Source organism: Papio anubis, chromosome 20, assembly GCF_008728515.1.
Source record: "Papio anubis isolate 15944 chromosome 20, Panubis1.0, whole genome shotgun sequence".
Taxonomy (NCBI): Eukaryota; Metazoa; Chordata; class Mammalia; order Primates; family Cercopithecidae; genus Papio; species Papio anubis.
In genome coordinates, this window is record NC_044995.1 from 4,548,452 (window position 1) to 4,563,787 (window position 15,336).

At 54.6% G+C, this 15,336-nt stretch overlaps 1 protein-coding gene across 1 annotated transcript in view; it reads left to right on the forward strand.

Moving 5' to 3' along the window:
- The window catches only part of PRR12 (proline rich 12), a 35,933-nt gene extending 22,349 nt beyond the window's left edge, over positions 1-13,584 (forward strand). The window contains 9 exon segments of the mRNA XM_003915908.5: positions 2,771-2,887; positions 3,113-3,246; positions 3,635-4,107; positions 8,688-8,720; positions 8,723-8,812; positions 9,705-9,802; positions 11,997-12,143; positions 12,257-12,352; positions 12,606-13,584. Of these exon segments, the coding sequence (XP_003915957.3) occupies positions 2,771-2,887; positions 3,113-3,246; positions 3,635-4,107; positions 8,688-8,720; positions 8,723-8,812; positions 9,705-9,802; positions 11,997-12,143; positions 12,257-12,352; positions 12,606-12,752 (1,335 nt within the window). The 3' untranslated portion in view covers positions 12,753-13,584.
- The last annotated feature ends 1,752 nt before the right edge of the window (positions 13,585-15,336 follow it).

Here is a 15,336-nt window from a genome sequence, read left to right on the forward strand (position 1 = left end):
GCTACTTGGTTGTGTAGGTGACTGAGGGAGGAGGATCACTTGAGTCTAGGAGGCAATAGGTGAGCTGTGGTCATGGTTGTGCTACTGCACTCCAGCCTAGGTAACAGAGTGAGAGGGTCTCACAAAAACAAAAAACAAAACAAAAAAGGCTGGGTGAAAACTCTTTAAAAAAAAAAAACTCTATCTAAAAAAAAAAAAGGCCGGGCGCAGTGGCTCACCCCTGTAATCCCAGCACTTTGGGAGGCCCAGGCGGGCGGATCATGAGGTCAAGAGATCGAGACCATCCTGGCTAACGTGGTGAAACCCCGTTTCCACTAAAAATACAAAAATTAGCTGGGCATGGTGGCGTGCGCCTCTAGTCCCAGCTATTCGGGAGGCTGAGCCAGGAGAATCACTTGAACTCAGGAGATGGAGGTTGCAGTGAGCCGAGATCGCGCCACTGCACTCCAGCCTGGCGACAGAGCAAGACTCTGTCAAAAAAAAAAAAAAAAAGCCTGCTGGTGACCTCCCTAGGTTGAATCTCCAATCTCCAATCAGCTGTGGGTTCCACTGAGTAGGAGGCTGTGGGCCGGGCCACTTTTCTAGTAATCGGCGGTTGGCATGGTCAGTGATATGAGTGACATGAGGAGAGGCAGGATGGGTGGGGCTTGGGGATTGACTGGTCCTGTTTGGGGAACGGGCAAGGCTGAAGTCAGGGTGAGGCCTGATGACTGGGTGTGGAGTGGGGATGCTGGGAGGAAAAGTGGTTTGAGGGAAGGTACCAAGCCCAGTGCGAATGTGCTAGCCAGGGGGTCTGACTCCAGCTACAGTGTCAGCAGCTTCCTCAGAGGAGGCTGACACAGGGAGTGGGAGGGGGCAGAGGCAGGGGCAGTCTCCCCGGGCTGACAAGATGCTCCAATGGCTTCCTCAAGCTGGTGCTTTTTTTTTTGAGACAGAGTCTTGCTCTGTCGCCCAGGCCGGAGTGCAGTGCTGTGATCTCGGCTCACTGCAACCTCCACCTCCTGGGTTCAAGCAATTCTCCTTTCTCAGCCTCCCAAGTAGCTGGGCGTACAGGCGTGCGCCACCACGCCTGGCTAATGTTTGTATTTTAGTAGAGGTGGGGTTTCACCACGTAGGCTGGGCTGGTCTCAAACTCCCGACCTCAAGTGATCCGCCTACCTTGGCCTCCCAAAATGTTGGGATTACAGGTGTGAGCCACTGCACTCAGCCTGGCCCCCCTTTTAAAGACATGTTCCTTCCAGGGACTCATTTTGGCATCTGTCACCCATTCCAGGAAGCATTCTTGGATTCAGTTTAAATTTGAGGCTGAGCGCAGTGACTCACGCCTGTAATCCCAGCACTTTGGGAGGCCAGGACAAGTGGATCACCTGAGGTCAGGAGTTCAAGACCAGCCCAGCCAACCTGGCAAAACCCCGTCTCTACTAAAAATACAAAAATTAGCCTGGTGTGGTGGGTGCCTATAGTCCCAACTACTAGGGAGGCTGAGGCAGGAGAGTCGTTTGAACCCAGGAGGCGCAGGTTGCAGTGAGCTGAGATCGCACCACTGCACTTCCAGCCTGGGTGACTGAGCGAGGCTCCATCTCAAAAAAAAAAAAAAAAAATCTGAGGCCCCTCCTCTAGGCTTCTATAGTGTCCTGGGAATTGGCAACAGGACATTTATGACTTGTACTATTATTTCTTGTGTCCATATTTGGCGCCTCTGCTGCCTCTTCAGTCCTCAAGGTCACATTCTCTCACGTCCATCAGTTGCCGTCGCCCAGCTGGGGCACACGCAAACTGCAGGGTGGTGGTGGTTGGTGTTCAGGTGTTTGTGGGGTAGGGGGAGCAGAGATAGGGAGCTTCCTGTTGCTCTGTCTTCCCAGCTGTGGACATGCTGATGAAATGGTCTCAGGTAACCTCACCTGCCTGTTCTTGGCACAGGCCACAAACTCACCCTGCTTTGTTTATTTGCTTGGCCGTCTTATTACCTCTGTTATTACCTCTGTGTGAAGGCTTTTTTGGTGTCTTAGACCCCTCAGGCTGCTATACCAGAATACCATAGACTGGGTGGCTTATAAGCAACAGAGATTTGGCTGGACTTGGTGGCTCACGCCTGTAATCCTAGCACTTTGGGAGGCCGAGGCGGGTGGATCGCCTGAGGTGGGGAGTTCAAGACCAGCCTGACCAAGATGGAGAAACCCTGTCTCTACTAAAAATACAAAATTAGTCGGGCGTGGTGGTGCATACCTGTAATTCCAGCTTCTCAGGAGGCTGAGGCAGGAGAATCAGCTTCAACCCAGGAGGCAGAGGTTGCGGTGAGCTGAGATCGCGCCACTGCACTCCAGCCTGGGTAACGAGCAAAACTCCGTCTCAAAAAAAGAAAAAGTAAAAAGAGAATGGTGAGGGGACACAGACCACAACAGGACGTCTTGCTCACAACCGTACCCTCCTGTCCAGCACAGTAAATAGCAGGCGGTGCCCAAAGATTGTCATTACTCTGAGTCACACAGGAAGTTCTGGGCTTTCACACCGTAAGGCAACAGTGACTCAAACTCTACAGTCTAAGAGCGAGCAGCCTGATGCAGGGCACCGGGTGGGCAGGAGGGGACAGGGCCAAGTTCAAGCTGCACACAGAACTGAACCCATCATGGGGGTAGAAGATATTTGTTGTTGACGTCTCTGCCTTTTCTCTAAGGGGATGGTGAGGGAGGCCAGTGGGCCAGGGCATAGGGGCAGTAGGTACAGGAATGAGGGCTGACCCAGCTGGCCTCACCACACCCCTCCTCCTCAGCTGGCATTGCAGACGGGGCGCGAACCCCCACCCATTTGGCGAGTCCAGAAGGCCCTTCTGCAGAAATTCACTCCAGAGATCAAGGACGGCCAGAGGCAGTTTTGTGCCACCAGTAATGTAAGCCTGCAAAGGGGACCAAGGACTTGGGGGCCCCGGGGTGTGGTGTCTAGGAGCTGGGGTTCCCCTTAGCGGGGCTGTGACTCACTCCACAGTGTACCTGGAAGGGGGCCCCCTGCTGCTGGGAGACTCCAGGCAGCTACCATGGTAGCCCAGGGCACGGGGGTGTTGGCCGTCTGGCTGGCAGTGTGAAGAATTTCCTCATGTGCCTCTTTCTCCCCATAGTATTTGGGGTATTTTGGGGACGCAAAAAATCGGTACCAGCGCCTCTATGTAAAGTTCCTGGAAAATGTCAATAAGAAGGACTACGTGAGGGTCTGTGCTCGGAAACCCTGGCATCGGCCCCCAGTGCCAGTCAGGTACCAACCACGGGGGAGCACACAGGGGCAGGTAGTATGCAGCGCCGACAGGCATGGGGGTGGAGCATGCACGAGAGAGAGGCTAGAGAGTGGGAGGTGGGGACAGAGCCCAGAGAGAGAGAGGGACAGAGACCCAGAGAGAGGGGGGGACAGAGACCCAGAGAGAGGGGGGGACAGAGACCCAGAAAGAGAAGGGACAGAGACCCAGAGGACACAGAACCAGAGACATGAGGGAGATGGAGACTCAGAAGGAGACAGAGACCCAGAGAAAAAGAGGGGACAGTATGAGAGAAGCTGTTTCTGTGCCTAGGGCACTGAGCAGGGGCAATGAGGAGAACTTGGGTTCTCGGGGGCTACTGACTACCTTCCCTTCTCTGTTCCTTTCTAGACGCTCTGGGCAGGCCAAGAACCCCACATCTGCTGGGGGTAGCTCTGCACCTCCCCCTAAGGCCCCAGCACCACCTCCCAAGCCTGAGACACCTGAAAAGACGACATCTGAAAAGCCCCCAGAGCAGACGCCTGAGACGGCTATGCCTGAGCCCCCTGCCCCCGAGAAGCCCTCCCTTCTGCGGCCTGTTGAGAAGGAAAAGGAGAAGGAGAAGGTGACGCGTGGGGAGCGGCCACTGCGGGGCGAGCGGGCCGCCAGCGGACGGCAGACGCGGCCAGAGCGGAGTCTCGCCACAGGACAGCCTGCCACATCCCGGCTGCCTAAAGCCCGGCCTACCAAGGTGAAGGCTGAACCGCCCCCTAAGAAGAGGAAGAAATGGCTGAAGGAGGCAGGGGGCAACGCTGCGGCAGGCGGGGGCCCACCAGGCAGCTCCTCGGACTCGGAGTCCTCCCCTGGAGCCCCCAGCGAGGACGGTGAGGCCCCAGGCAGCCTCAGGGCTGCAGGGGTGGGTGGGAAAGGGACGACACAGGTGAGGGCTGTCCAGAGGGCTCTAGGTAGCCTCAGCAGGATGGTAACAACTAGTATGTTACAGATAATGGCAGCAGCTGACAGTCACGGGGCATCTAACTGCACAACAGGCTGCCTGCTAAGAAGCTGATGGATGTTAACTTGTGTAATTTTCACCCATCCTAGTAGGTAGATACTGTTACCCTCATCTACAGGTGAGGAAGCCGAGGCACCAAGAGACGGCAGCATAGTCTGTGTTGGGTGCCCACCAGAGTTGCAACTGAGCCCAGGGTGCCTCGGACTCTACTCTTCAGTGCTGCGTTCTGCCTCGTAACAGGCAGGATTTGAGGGCTGAGGAAGATGTGGGACTAGGTGGCTGTCCTGGAGACTCTGTGATGGTGGGGTTTCCTATGAGGCCCTGGGTGACACTGAGAAAGAGGCAGAACCTCTTGTGCCTTAATGATCTCACCTGTAAAATGGGTTCATAACAGACGAAGGTCATAGGAGAGTGCCGGTCTTTTTTTTTTTTTTTTGAGACAGAGTCTCGCTCTGTCGCCTGGGCTGGAGTGCAGTGGCCGGATCTCAGCTCACTGCAAGCTGCGCCTCCCGGGTTTACGCCATTCTCCTGCCTCAGCCTCCTGAGTAGCTGGGACTACAGGCGCCCGCCACGTCACCCGGCTAGTTTTTTGTATTTTTTTAGTAGAGACGGGGGTTTCACCGTGTTAGCCAGGATGGTCTCGATCTCCTGACCTTGTGATCCGCCCGTCTCGGCCTCCCAAAGTGCTGGGATTACAGGCTTGAGCCACTGCGCCCGGCCGAGAGTGCCAGTCTTTAGTAGACACCACTTGTGTACTCCATGTCTGCCCAGCACACTGCCACATCCTCAGTGCTTTTGATGATGTCCGGTTAGGCCGGGCACAGTGGCTTGCACTTGTAATCCCAACACTTTGGGAGGCCAGGGCAGGCAGATCAGGTGAGGTCAGGAGTTCAAGACCAGCTTGGCCAACATGGTGAAACCCCGTCTTTACTAAAAATTACAAAAATTAGCTGGGCACGGTGGCACATGCCCGTAATCCCAGCTACTCGGGAGGCTGAGGCAGGAGAATCACTTGAACCTGGGAGGCAGAGGTTACAGTGAGCTGAGATCAGACCACTGCACTCCAGCCTGGGAGACAGAACAAGACTCCATCTCAAAAAAAAAAAAAATATGTCTGGTTAGTGACGACAATGACAACAACAAAAATATATATATATTCACATATGTACAGTAAGGGTAACAGCTGACTTTTGTTAAGTGCTTACTATGTGCCAGGAATCATTTTAAACATTTGCATACAGGCTTACTTGACCTTTACCTAATAAACCCTGTGAGATAGCTTATTAGAATTATCCTCATTTTTTTTTTTTGAGACAGAGTTCGCTTTATTTTAGGCTGAGTGCAGTGGCGATCTCGCTCATTACTGTAGTTCATCCCCGGTTCACGCTATTTCAGTGTTCAGCTCGGTAGTTAGACTACAGGCACTCACTGCTACATTTTAGTAGAGACGGGGTTTCACCCATGTTAGCCAGGATGGTTCATCTTCTGACCTCGCGATCCGCCCCACCGCCTCCCAAAGTGCTGATTACAGTGGAGCCACTGCGCCTCGGCCTATCCTCATTTTAAAGATGGGGGCCGGGTGTGGTGGCTCACACCTGTAATCCCTCCACTTTGGGAGGCCGAGGTGGTAGGATCACTTGAGCTCAAGAGTTAGAGATGAGCCTGGGCAACATAGTGAGACCCCTATCTCTGCTGTATCTTTAAAAAAATTAGCTGGGCTTGGTGGCGAATGCCTGTTGTCCCAGCTACTCAGGAGGCTGAGGCAGAAGGATCACTTGAGCCCATGAGTTCAAGGCTATGGTGAGCTATGATTATACCACTGCTTTCCGTTTCAGGGTGACAGAATTAGACCCTGTCTCTAAGGATAGCTTCTTAAATAAATAAAAGATGAGGAAACTGAGGCACTGAGCGGTGATGGGACTTGGTCAGGGCCACACAGTTTTTAATCTCTGTTTTTAACAGAGATTAGAAATATAGCCACTCAAGGCCGGGTGCGGTGGCTCACGCCTGTAATCCCAGCACTTTGGGAGGCCAAGGTGGGCAGATCACAAGGTCAGGAGATCGAGACCTGATCCTGGTTAACACAGTGAGAAACCCCCCGCCTCTACTAAAGACACACACAAAAAAATTAGCCAGGCGCAGCCTCTGTAGTCCCAGCTACTCGGGAGGCTTATATGGAGAATGGTGAACCCAGGAGGCGGAGGTTGCAGTGAGCCGAGATCACACCATTGCATTCCAGTCTGGGCGACAGATGGAAACTCTGTCTCAACAAATGAATGAATGGCTCTTTCTCGGGGTTGTCCAGGGTCCCAGTTTCCCTCCTTTCTGTTGAGGAGCTGTCTGCCTTGTTGCTGGGGTCATGACCCCTTTCCAGTGAGCCCAAGCCCAGTTTCTGCCCCATACCCCCACAGACCTTCCCATACCCCAAATCCCATCAAGCTCTTTGTCCTGGCTTCCCTATCTTAGGGACCGCACCTCTGGCTACACAGTCACCTGACCAGACTTCCCAGGAGCCATTCTCACTTTTTTTTTTTTTTGAGACAGAGTCTCACTGTCACCCAGGTTGAAGTACAGTGGCGTGATCTTGGCTCACTGCACGCTCTGCCTTCCGGGTTCATTCTCCTGCCTCAGCCTTCTGAGTAGCTGGAACTACAGGTGCCCACCACCACACCCGGCTAATTTTTGTGTTTTTAGTAGAGATGAGGTTTTACCATGTTGGCCCAGGGTGGTCTCGAACTCCTGACCTCAGGCAATCCGCTCGCCTCAGTCTCACAAAGTGCTGGGATCACAGGCTGAGCCACCGTACCCAGCCTTTCTCTTTTCCTTTTCTACCTATCGCCCCCACAGCCGGGCAGCTCCCAGCCCTGCCTGGCCCCATCACCTGCACTCTTTCCCAGACCTGCCCAGCTCAGCCTCGTCCTCTGCTTCCAGCCCTGCCCCACCTCCATTTGTTCCTAGCTGGTCCATCAGCCTGGACTTCAGCCTTACTCCTCCAGTCTGTCCGCTAGTTGGCTTTAGGAGGCATCTTTCTACACTTATACTCACCCCTTCCCTGCTCTCAGCTCTCCCATGGTTCCCTAGTACCCACCAGAAAAAGCCCTTGCCCTTTCTGCCTCGTGTTGGAGGCCCAGTATGGTTTGGCCTGCACTGACCTGTCCACTCCCGGCTCCCATCTCCTCCATCAGCCTTGCCTCTTTATGATCTGACCTCTCTGGATGCACTCTTTTGGAAACCAACAATGCTGCTGCTTTAGACTTAAGTGAAGCCACAATTAACTGCTCTGAGCTCTCTCTCAAGGCTCAGCCTTTGTTTGACCTTGAACAAGGGTGACTCTGATGCCTCCTGTGAGCTGCTTTTTTTTTTTTTTTTTTTTTTTGAGACAAAGTCTCACTCTTGTTTCCAGTGCAATGGTGCAATCTCGGTTCACCGCAACCTCTGCCTCCCGGGTTCAAGCGATTCTCCTGCCTCAGCCTCCCAAGTAGCTGGGATTACAGGCGCCTGACACCACATTCAGCTAATTTTGTATTTTTAGGAGAGACGGAGTTTCTCCATGTTGGTCAGGCTGTTCTCGAACTCCTGACCTCAGGTGATCCACCTGCCTTGGCCTCCCAAAGGGCTGAGATTACAGGCATGAGCCACCATGCCCAGCCCCTTTGTTTTTTTTTTTTTGAGATGGAGTTTTACTCTTGTTACCCAGGCTGGAGTGCAATGGTGGGATCTCTGCTCACTGCAACCTCCGCCTCCCAGGTTCAAGGGATTCTCCTGCCTCAGCTTCCTGAGTAGCTGGGACTACAGGCATGCTCCACCATGCCTGGCCAATTTTGTATTTCTTAGTAGAGATGGGATTTCTCCATGTTGGTCAGGCTGGTCTCGAATTCCCGACCTCAGGTGATCCACCAGCCTTGGCCTCCCAAAGTGCTGGGATTACAGGAGGCTACAGCACTTTACGGGCCACAGTGCCCGGCTTTTTTTGAGACTAGGTTCACTCTGCCACCCAGGCTGTGCAATGGCACAGTCTTGACTCACTGCAACCTCCACTTCCTGGGTTCAAGCCATCCTCCTGCCTCAGCCTCCCGAGTAGCTGGGATTATAGGCGTGTGCCACCACGCCTGGCTAATTTTTGTATTTTTAGTAGAGACAGAGTTTTACCGTGTTGGCCAGGCTGGTATCAAACTCCTGACTTCAGGTGGTCTGCCTCAGCCTCCCAAAGTGCTGGGATGACAGGTGTGAGCCACTGTGCCCGGCCTTCTCTGAGCTTCTTACAGTTCCTGTGGTTCTGCCACAAGAGCACGTGGCACTGGTGCTTGCCTGTCAGTCTTCCCTAGTGGACTTGGACCTCCTGAAAGCAGGGATTTGTCTTCTGGTCCCCAGTGTTGAGAACAGCCGGCCTGGGCCACGGTGGCCCAGAGGAAGTTGGGATAACGAGCCTGCGTCCTGTCTTTTCTGCAGAGCGGGCAGTACCTGGGCGTCTGCTGAAAACCCGGGCATGCGGGAGATGTACCGGAGCTATGTGGAGATGTTGGTGAGCACAGCACTTGACCCAGACATGATCCAGGCCCTGGAGGACACGCATGGTGAGCTGAGGCCTGCGGAGGAGGGGTGGGGGCTGACTCGGTCTGAGGGAGCAGGTGCTGAGGGCTTGGACCTGGTCTGAGAGAGGAGGGGCTGGGACCTGGAGTCCTGGGTCTGAGGGAAGAAGTCCCTGGGTCTGAGGGAAGAGGGGCTGGGGCCTGGACTCCCGGGTTTGAGGGAGGAGCAGCTGGGGGTCTGGACTCCCGGGTCTGAGGGAGGAGGGGCTGGGGGTCTGGACTCCTGGGTCTGAGGGAGGAGGAGCTAAGGCCTGGACCTGGTCTGAGGGAGGAGGGGCTGGGGCCTGGAGTCCTGGGTCTGAGGGAGGAGGTCCCTGGGTCTGAGGGAGAAGGGGCTGGGGCCTGGACTCCTGGGTCTGAGGGAGAAGGGCTGCAGCCTGGACTCTGGGTCTGGAGGGAGGGCTAAAGCCTGGACTCCTGGGTCTGAGGGAGGAGGGCTGGGGCTGGGACTCGGTTCGGGGAGGAGGGACTGGACAGACTCTGTGTCTGGAGGGAGGAGCAGCTGGGGGCCTGGACTCCCGTGTCTGAGGGAGGAGCAGCTGGGGGCCTGGACTCCCGGGTCTGAGGGAGGAGCAGCTGGGGCTTGGACTCTGTGCCCGAGGGAGGCAGCGGGGGCCTGGACTGGTCTGAGGAGGAGCAGCTGGGGCCTGGGACTCCCCGGACCCGAGGGAGGCAGCTGGGGGTCTGGACTCCTGGGTCTGAGGGGCTTTTAGGGAGCTAAACACCAAGACCTGGGTCTGAAGGAGGAGGGGACTGGGGCCTTTACTTTTGTCTCTGAGTGGGAAGGGGATTTGGGGACCCAGACTCCATGACCCCACCTTGGCCCCCGTGCTTTGTGGGGCTGTGGCCTTCCTGACACCATGTCCTCATCCATCAGACGAGCTGTACCTGCCCCCCATGCGGAAGATCGACGGCCTGCTGAATGAGCACAAGAAGAAAGTCCTGAAGCGGCTGTCGCTAAGCCCAGCCCTGCAGGTGCCTGGGGGTCTGGGCGGGGGGTGTCTGGGGCCCAGGGTCCACATAGAGAAGACATGTACGTGTTGGCTGCTATTGGGGAGGGTGATTCTTGGAAGGAGATCGTCCCTCTGGGCTCAGATGGGAGAAAAGTTGAGGGCAGGACTGTCAGGAGATCTCTGGGTTCTCAACAGCTGTGAAGCCCACGTGGGGAGGAGCTGTGGGCCTTGGGGCGGTGGAGGGGAGGTTTTGAAAGGCTAGGCTGTTGTTGCGGAGAGTAAGTGTGGAGCCAAACATAGACTAGGCCTGCACCCAAGGCTGGCGCTGGACTGGTAGCTTCTTCGTGAGTCCAATGCAGGCTATTAGGATCCCAGGCTTCCGTGTTAAGTCGTCTGTATGATTTCCCTTCTGGGATATTCTGGGATGGAATATCAGGGCTCTGAAATCCAATGTTAAACTAAACTGGCTCTGAGGATTCTGGTTGGGATGTTAGTGTGGCACTTCGAATTCCGGGATAGAGTGTTAGGGTAACTGAGGCTTCTGGAATCGAATGTTATTCTGGCTTTGAGAATTCTGGAAGACTTGTAGTGAGTCTGAGAATTCTAGGCTGATACTAAGAATTCTGGGATAGGCTGTGAGGCTGGCGCTGAGATGGCTGGTGGGAAGTTAGTCTTAGAAGATATACAGGGAGGCCGGGCGCGGTGACTCACGCCTGTGATCCTAGGTCAAGAGTTCGAGACCACCCTGGCCAACAGGGTGAAATCCTGTCTCTACTCAAAATAAAAAATTAGCTGGGTGTGGTGGTGGGCGCCTGTAGTCTTAGCTTCCCTGGAGGCTGAGGCAGGAGAATTGGTTGAACCCAGGAGGTGGAGCTTGCAGTGAGCCGAGATGGCACCACTGCACTCCAGCCTGGGCGACAGAGCAAAGACTGTCTCCAAAAAGGAAAATATATGGGGAAATATTAGTCTGACTCTGAGAATTTTGAGTGAGATAGTAGTTTTCTCAGAATGATGGGTGGGATGTTAGAATGACTGATAATTCTGGAATGGATTCTTAGACTGGTGCGGAGAAATCTAAGCTGGAATGTTATGCTGGCTCTGAAAATTTGGGGGTAGAGTGCTGGGTGAGTTGGAAAATTCTGGGTAGCATTAGGTTATAAAAACTCTGGAGGGTATGAATCTAGTCTATAAATTCTGAGACGGATTGTTAGGCTGGCACTGAGGATTCTGGTGAGATGTTACACTAGGGTGGATAATCCCGGTGTAGGATATTAGGGTAGGTCTGAGAAGTATGTGTTATTAGTCGGGAGTTAGAATTCTAGGGTAGATGACCGGGTGCGATGGCTCACACCAGTAATCCCAGTACTTTGGGAGGCTAAGGCAGGCGGATCACGAGGTCAGGAGATCAAGACCATCCTGGCTAACATGGTGAAACCCTCTCTCTACTAAAAATATACAAAAAATTACCCGGGCATGGTGGTGGGTGCCTGTAGTCCCAGCTACTTGGGAGGCTGAGGCAGGAGAATGGTGTGGGCCAGAGTGGAGTTGCAGTGGGATTTGGGAGTCGCCACTGCTCCCAGCCTGAAGCTGACAAGCCGAGACTTTGTCTCAAAAAAAAAAAAATTCACAAATTAGATGGTTAGGATGGGACTGAGAATTCTGGGGTAGATGGTTAGGATGGCTGAGAATTCTGGGGTAGATGGTTAGGATGGGGCTGGGAATTCTGGGGTAGATGGTTAGGATGGGACTGGGAATTCTGGGATAGGTGGTTAGGATGTGAGTGGGAATTCTGGGGTAGATGGTTAGGATGGGGCTGGGAATTCTGGGGTAGATGGTTAGGATGGGACTGGGAATTCTGGGATAGGTGGTTAGGATGGGGCTGGGAATTCTGGGTAGATGGTTAGGATGGGGCTGGGAATTCTGGGGTAGATGGTTAGGATGGGGCTGGGAATTGTGGGGTAGATGGTTGGGATGGTGCTGGGAATTCTGGGGTAGAATTTTGGGTGACACTGAGAATTTGAGCCAGGCCAGAAAGCACAGTGTAAGCTTCACTGGTCAGGCCCAGCCTCCTCTGTCCTTTGAGGAAACAGAGACTCCAGTTGTCTCTGCTGATCTGCAAACTGGGGGAAACTGAGGCACGGATCTGAGGCCTGGCTGTTGAGTTTGGGGTGTGTGGGTCCAGGGCGGCGACCAGCTGACCCATCGGCTTCCCGCAGGATGCCCTGCACACGTTCCCACAGCTGCAGGTAGAGCAGAGTGGGGAGGGCTCCCCAGAAGAGGGGGCTGTGCGGCTGCGGCCCGCCGGGGAACCGTACAACCGCAAGACGCTCAGCAAGCTCAAGAGGAGCGTGGTCAGAGCCCAGGTGGGCCCTGGGGCCAGGGCTGGGAGTGGGGAGTGTGGCAGTGTGTGCGGAGGGAGGAGAGGGGCTGCCCAGCGCCGGGCCAGAGGGGCTGAGGCATCTCCACTCCTACCCAGGAGTTCAAGGTCGAGCTGGAAAAGTCGGGATACTATACGCTCTACCATTCACTCCACCACTATAAATACCACACCTTCCTGCGCTGCCGGGACCAGGTGAGCCCCACCCACAGCACCCATCACCCTGGGATTCCAACCCTTGTGACCTCCTCTCGGGATCCGAGGGGCCAAGCCCAGCCCCATCCTGCCGCAGACCCAAGAGTTCAGGTCCTTCTATCTTGGACTTAAGGATGCAGCCCCCAGCCCTGGTCTCCCTGGGACACTGACATCTGACACCGCAGGTCCCAGCCCCTTCCCTCCCCAGAGGCCGCTGTGCCACCCTTCCCAGTGCCGTGTTTGACCCCTGCAGACCCTGGCCATCGAGGGCGGCGCCGAGGACCTGGGCCAGGAGGAGGTGGTCCAGCAGTGCATGCGGAACCAGCCGTGGCTGGAACAGCTCTTTGATTCCTTCAGTGACCTGCTGGCCCAAGCACAGGCCCACAGCCGCTGTGGGTGACCCCGCCCCAGCCTGTGACGGGGGCGCCTCCTCCATGAACCAAGAACTGGGACAGAACCGTGTCCTCAGGAGCTAACCCCTGGGCTCCGTCGCCGGGAAAGGGGGTCATGGGTCAGGGTGTGTCTGTGCTGCCCCCTCCAGGGCAGGGTTCAGAGTCCGACTCCCCCCTCTCCCGAGCCCCCTCCACTCCTTCCCCATTCCTCCCACTGTTCGGTGTACAGAGAAATTATTTATATATATGTATAAATGTCTATTTAGTAACGGTTTCCCTCTCCCCTTGCCCCGACCCCCCCTCCACAGCCACAGCCCCCGCCCCCTCCACCTTGTACATAATGTATAGGAAAAGTCTATGTATGGCTGGGGGGGGTGGGGTGGCTTCAGAGAGCTGGGGGACCCCTTCCCCCCAAGTCCCCCCTGCAGGCCAAGATCTTTGCTAAAGGCCATTCCCTCCCCAGGGCATTTGGCGTCGGGTGGGAGGGGAAAACGCATCTTGTTAATTATTTTTAATCTTATTTATTGTACATACCTGGGGCAGGGGGCTGGGGAGGTGGAGAGGGGAGAAGGGTCCCCTCTCTCTGCCCCTCCCACTCCTTTTCTACGGCGATTTGTCTGTGTCTGGCCCCCACCCGCTGCCCCCCTCCCTTGTTGTCTGGATGTGGTTCTATTTTTTATCGGTCTCCTTTCCCCTCCTCCCTGTTCTCACCCCCTCCACCCCACCTCCTGCTCCCACCACCCTTTGTCTCTTGCTCTTTCTTGGGCTTCTGTACAACTCAACTTGTATACACTGTGTACACACAACCAGCCAAACGAAAACCCAACGGCAAACACTTTACCGGCAGGCTGGAGTGCCTCTGTCCTGCGGCGCTGGGGTGGGTGGCAGTGGTGGCAGGGGCAGAGGGTCTGGAACAGGACTTTCCTAGAGCCCTGGGCAGTGGGGGGCCTGAGGCTGGCCTATGTTCTGTGTCCCCACACAGCAAAATATCCCACCCTGAAATTTAATGACTTCAGACAACACATACTTATCATTGGAGGGTTTCTCTTGTTTTTTAGCTAAAGACAGGATTTCGCTCTGTCACCTAGGCTGGCGTGCAGTGGTGTGATCATAGCTCACTGCAGCCTCCAACTCCCTGGCTCAAGCGATCCTCCTGCCTCAGCCTCCCAAAGTGACGGGATTATAGGCAAGAGCCACTGTGCCTGGCTCTGTGTTCCTTATGTTACCCAGGCTGGCCTTGAACTTCTGGGCTTAAAGGATCCTCCTGCCCCAGTCTCAAGTAGCTGGCATTACAGGTGCATGCCACCACACCCAGCTCAAACCCTATGGGTTTTTTTTTGTTTTGTTTTTGTTTTGAGACAGAGTCTCGCTCTGTTGCCCAGGCTGGAGTGCAGTGGTTCAGTCTTGGCTCATGCAACCTCAACCTCCCCAGTTCAAGCGATTCTCCTGCCTCAGCCTCCCAAGTAGCTGGGATTACAGGGGCCTACCACTACATCCGGCTAACTTTTGTATTTTTAGTGGAAACGGGGGTTTCACCATGTTGGCCAGGCTCGTCTCGAACTCCTGACCTCAAGTGATGTGCCAACCTCAGCCTTTCAAAGAGATTACAGGTGTGAGCCACCGCACCTGGCCTCAAGTCCTGTATTGAATCCAAGTGAGCGGTCCATGGTGCAGCACTCTCGGAGTTCCCCAAGAGCTTGTAGAAATGTAGAATCCGCATGGGCAGCAGACAAGGAGAGGGCAGGTCGAATAGGACTGTTTCCCCTCCTCCCACCCTTAAAGGTGGGAGAATCTCAGGCTGTTGCTGGAGAATCTCAGGCTGTTGCTCCGAGCTACTTGATCAGAACCCACTTTTTAGTAAAATGCCAAGAGGATTCTCAAGCACATTCAAGTTTGAAGAACCGTGTTCTAGAACAAGAAGGTTAAAAATGTGCAGGTTGGCTGGGCACGGTGGCTCACGGCTGTAATCCTAGCACTTGGGGGGGGCTGGGGTGGGTGGATGACTTGAGGTCAGGAGTTCGAGACCAGCCTGGCCAACATCATGAAACCCCATCTGTACTAAAAATACAAAAATCAGCTGGACGTGGTGGCGTGTGCCTATAATTCCAGCTACTTGGGAGGCTGAGGCAGGAGAATTGCTTGAAACCAGGAGGCGGAGGTTGCAGTGAGTTGAGATCGTGCCATTGGGCCACTCCAGCCCTGGTGACAGAGCTAGACTCCATCTCAAAAAATAAAAGATGTGGAGGTCAACCGGCAATATTTTAGAACCCGGCCTATGAAGCAGTGAACAGGCTGTTGTCATTCTAGAGCCTAGGTGGATGGACCACCAGTGTTCCAGAACCCTGGCTTAGTCCGTGGGTAGGGACCCAGTGTGAGATTTGAGGGTGGAACATCAGCATTCCAGATGCCCTTTTAGGTGAGATTGAGGAAGAACCTTCATCGTTCTAGAACCTTGAGTATTGTTCCAGGGGTGTTCAAGGAGAGAATATAGTCGTGGGTTCTTTGTGTCTGATTGGACCGGTAAAGCCCCTCATCCCTCTTTTTTATTATTAGAAACTAACTAAAAACCATGGCTTCAGGCTACTAAAAGCC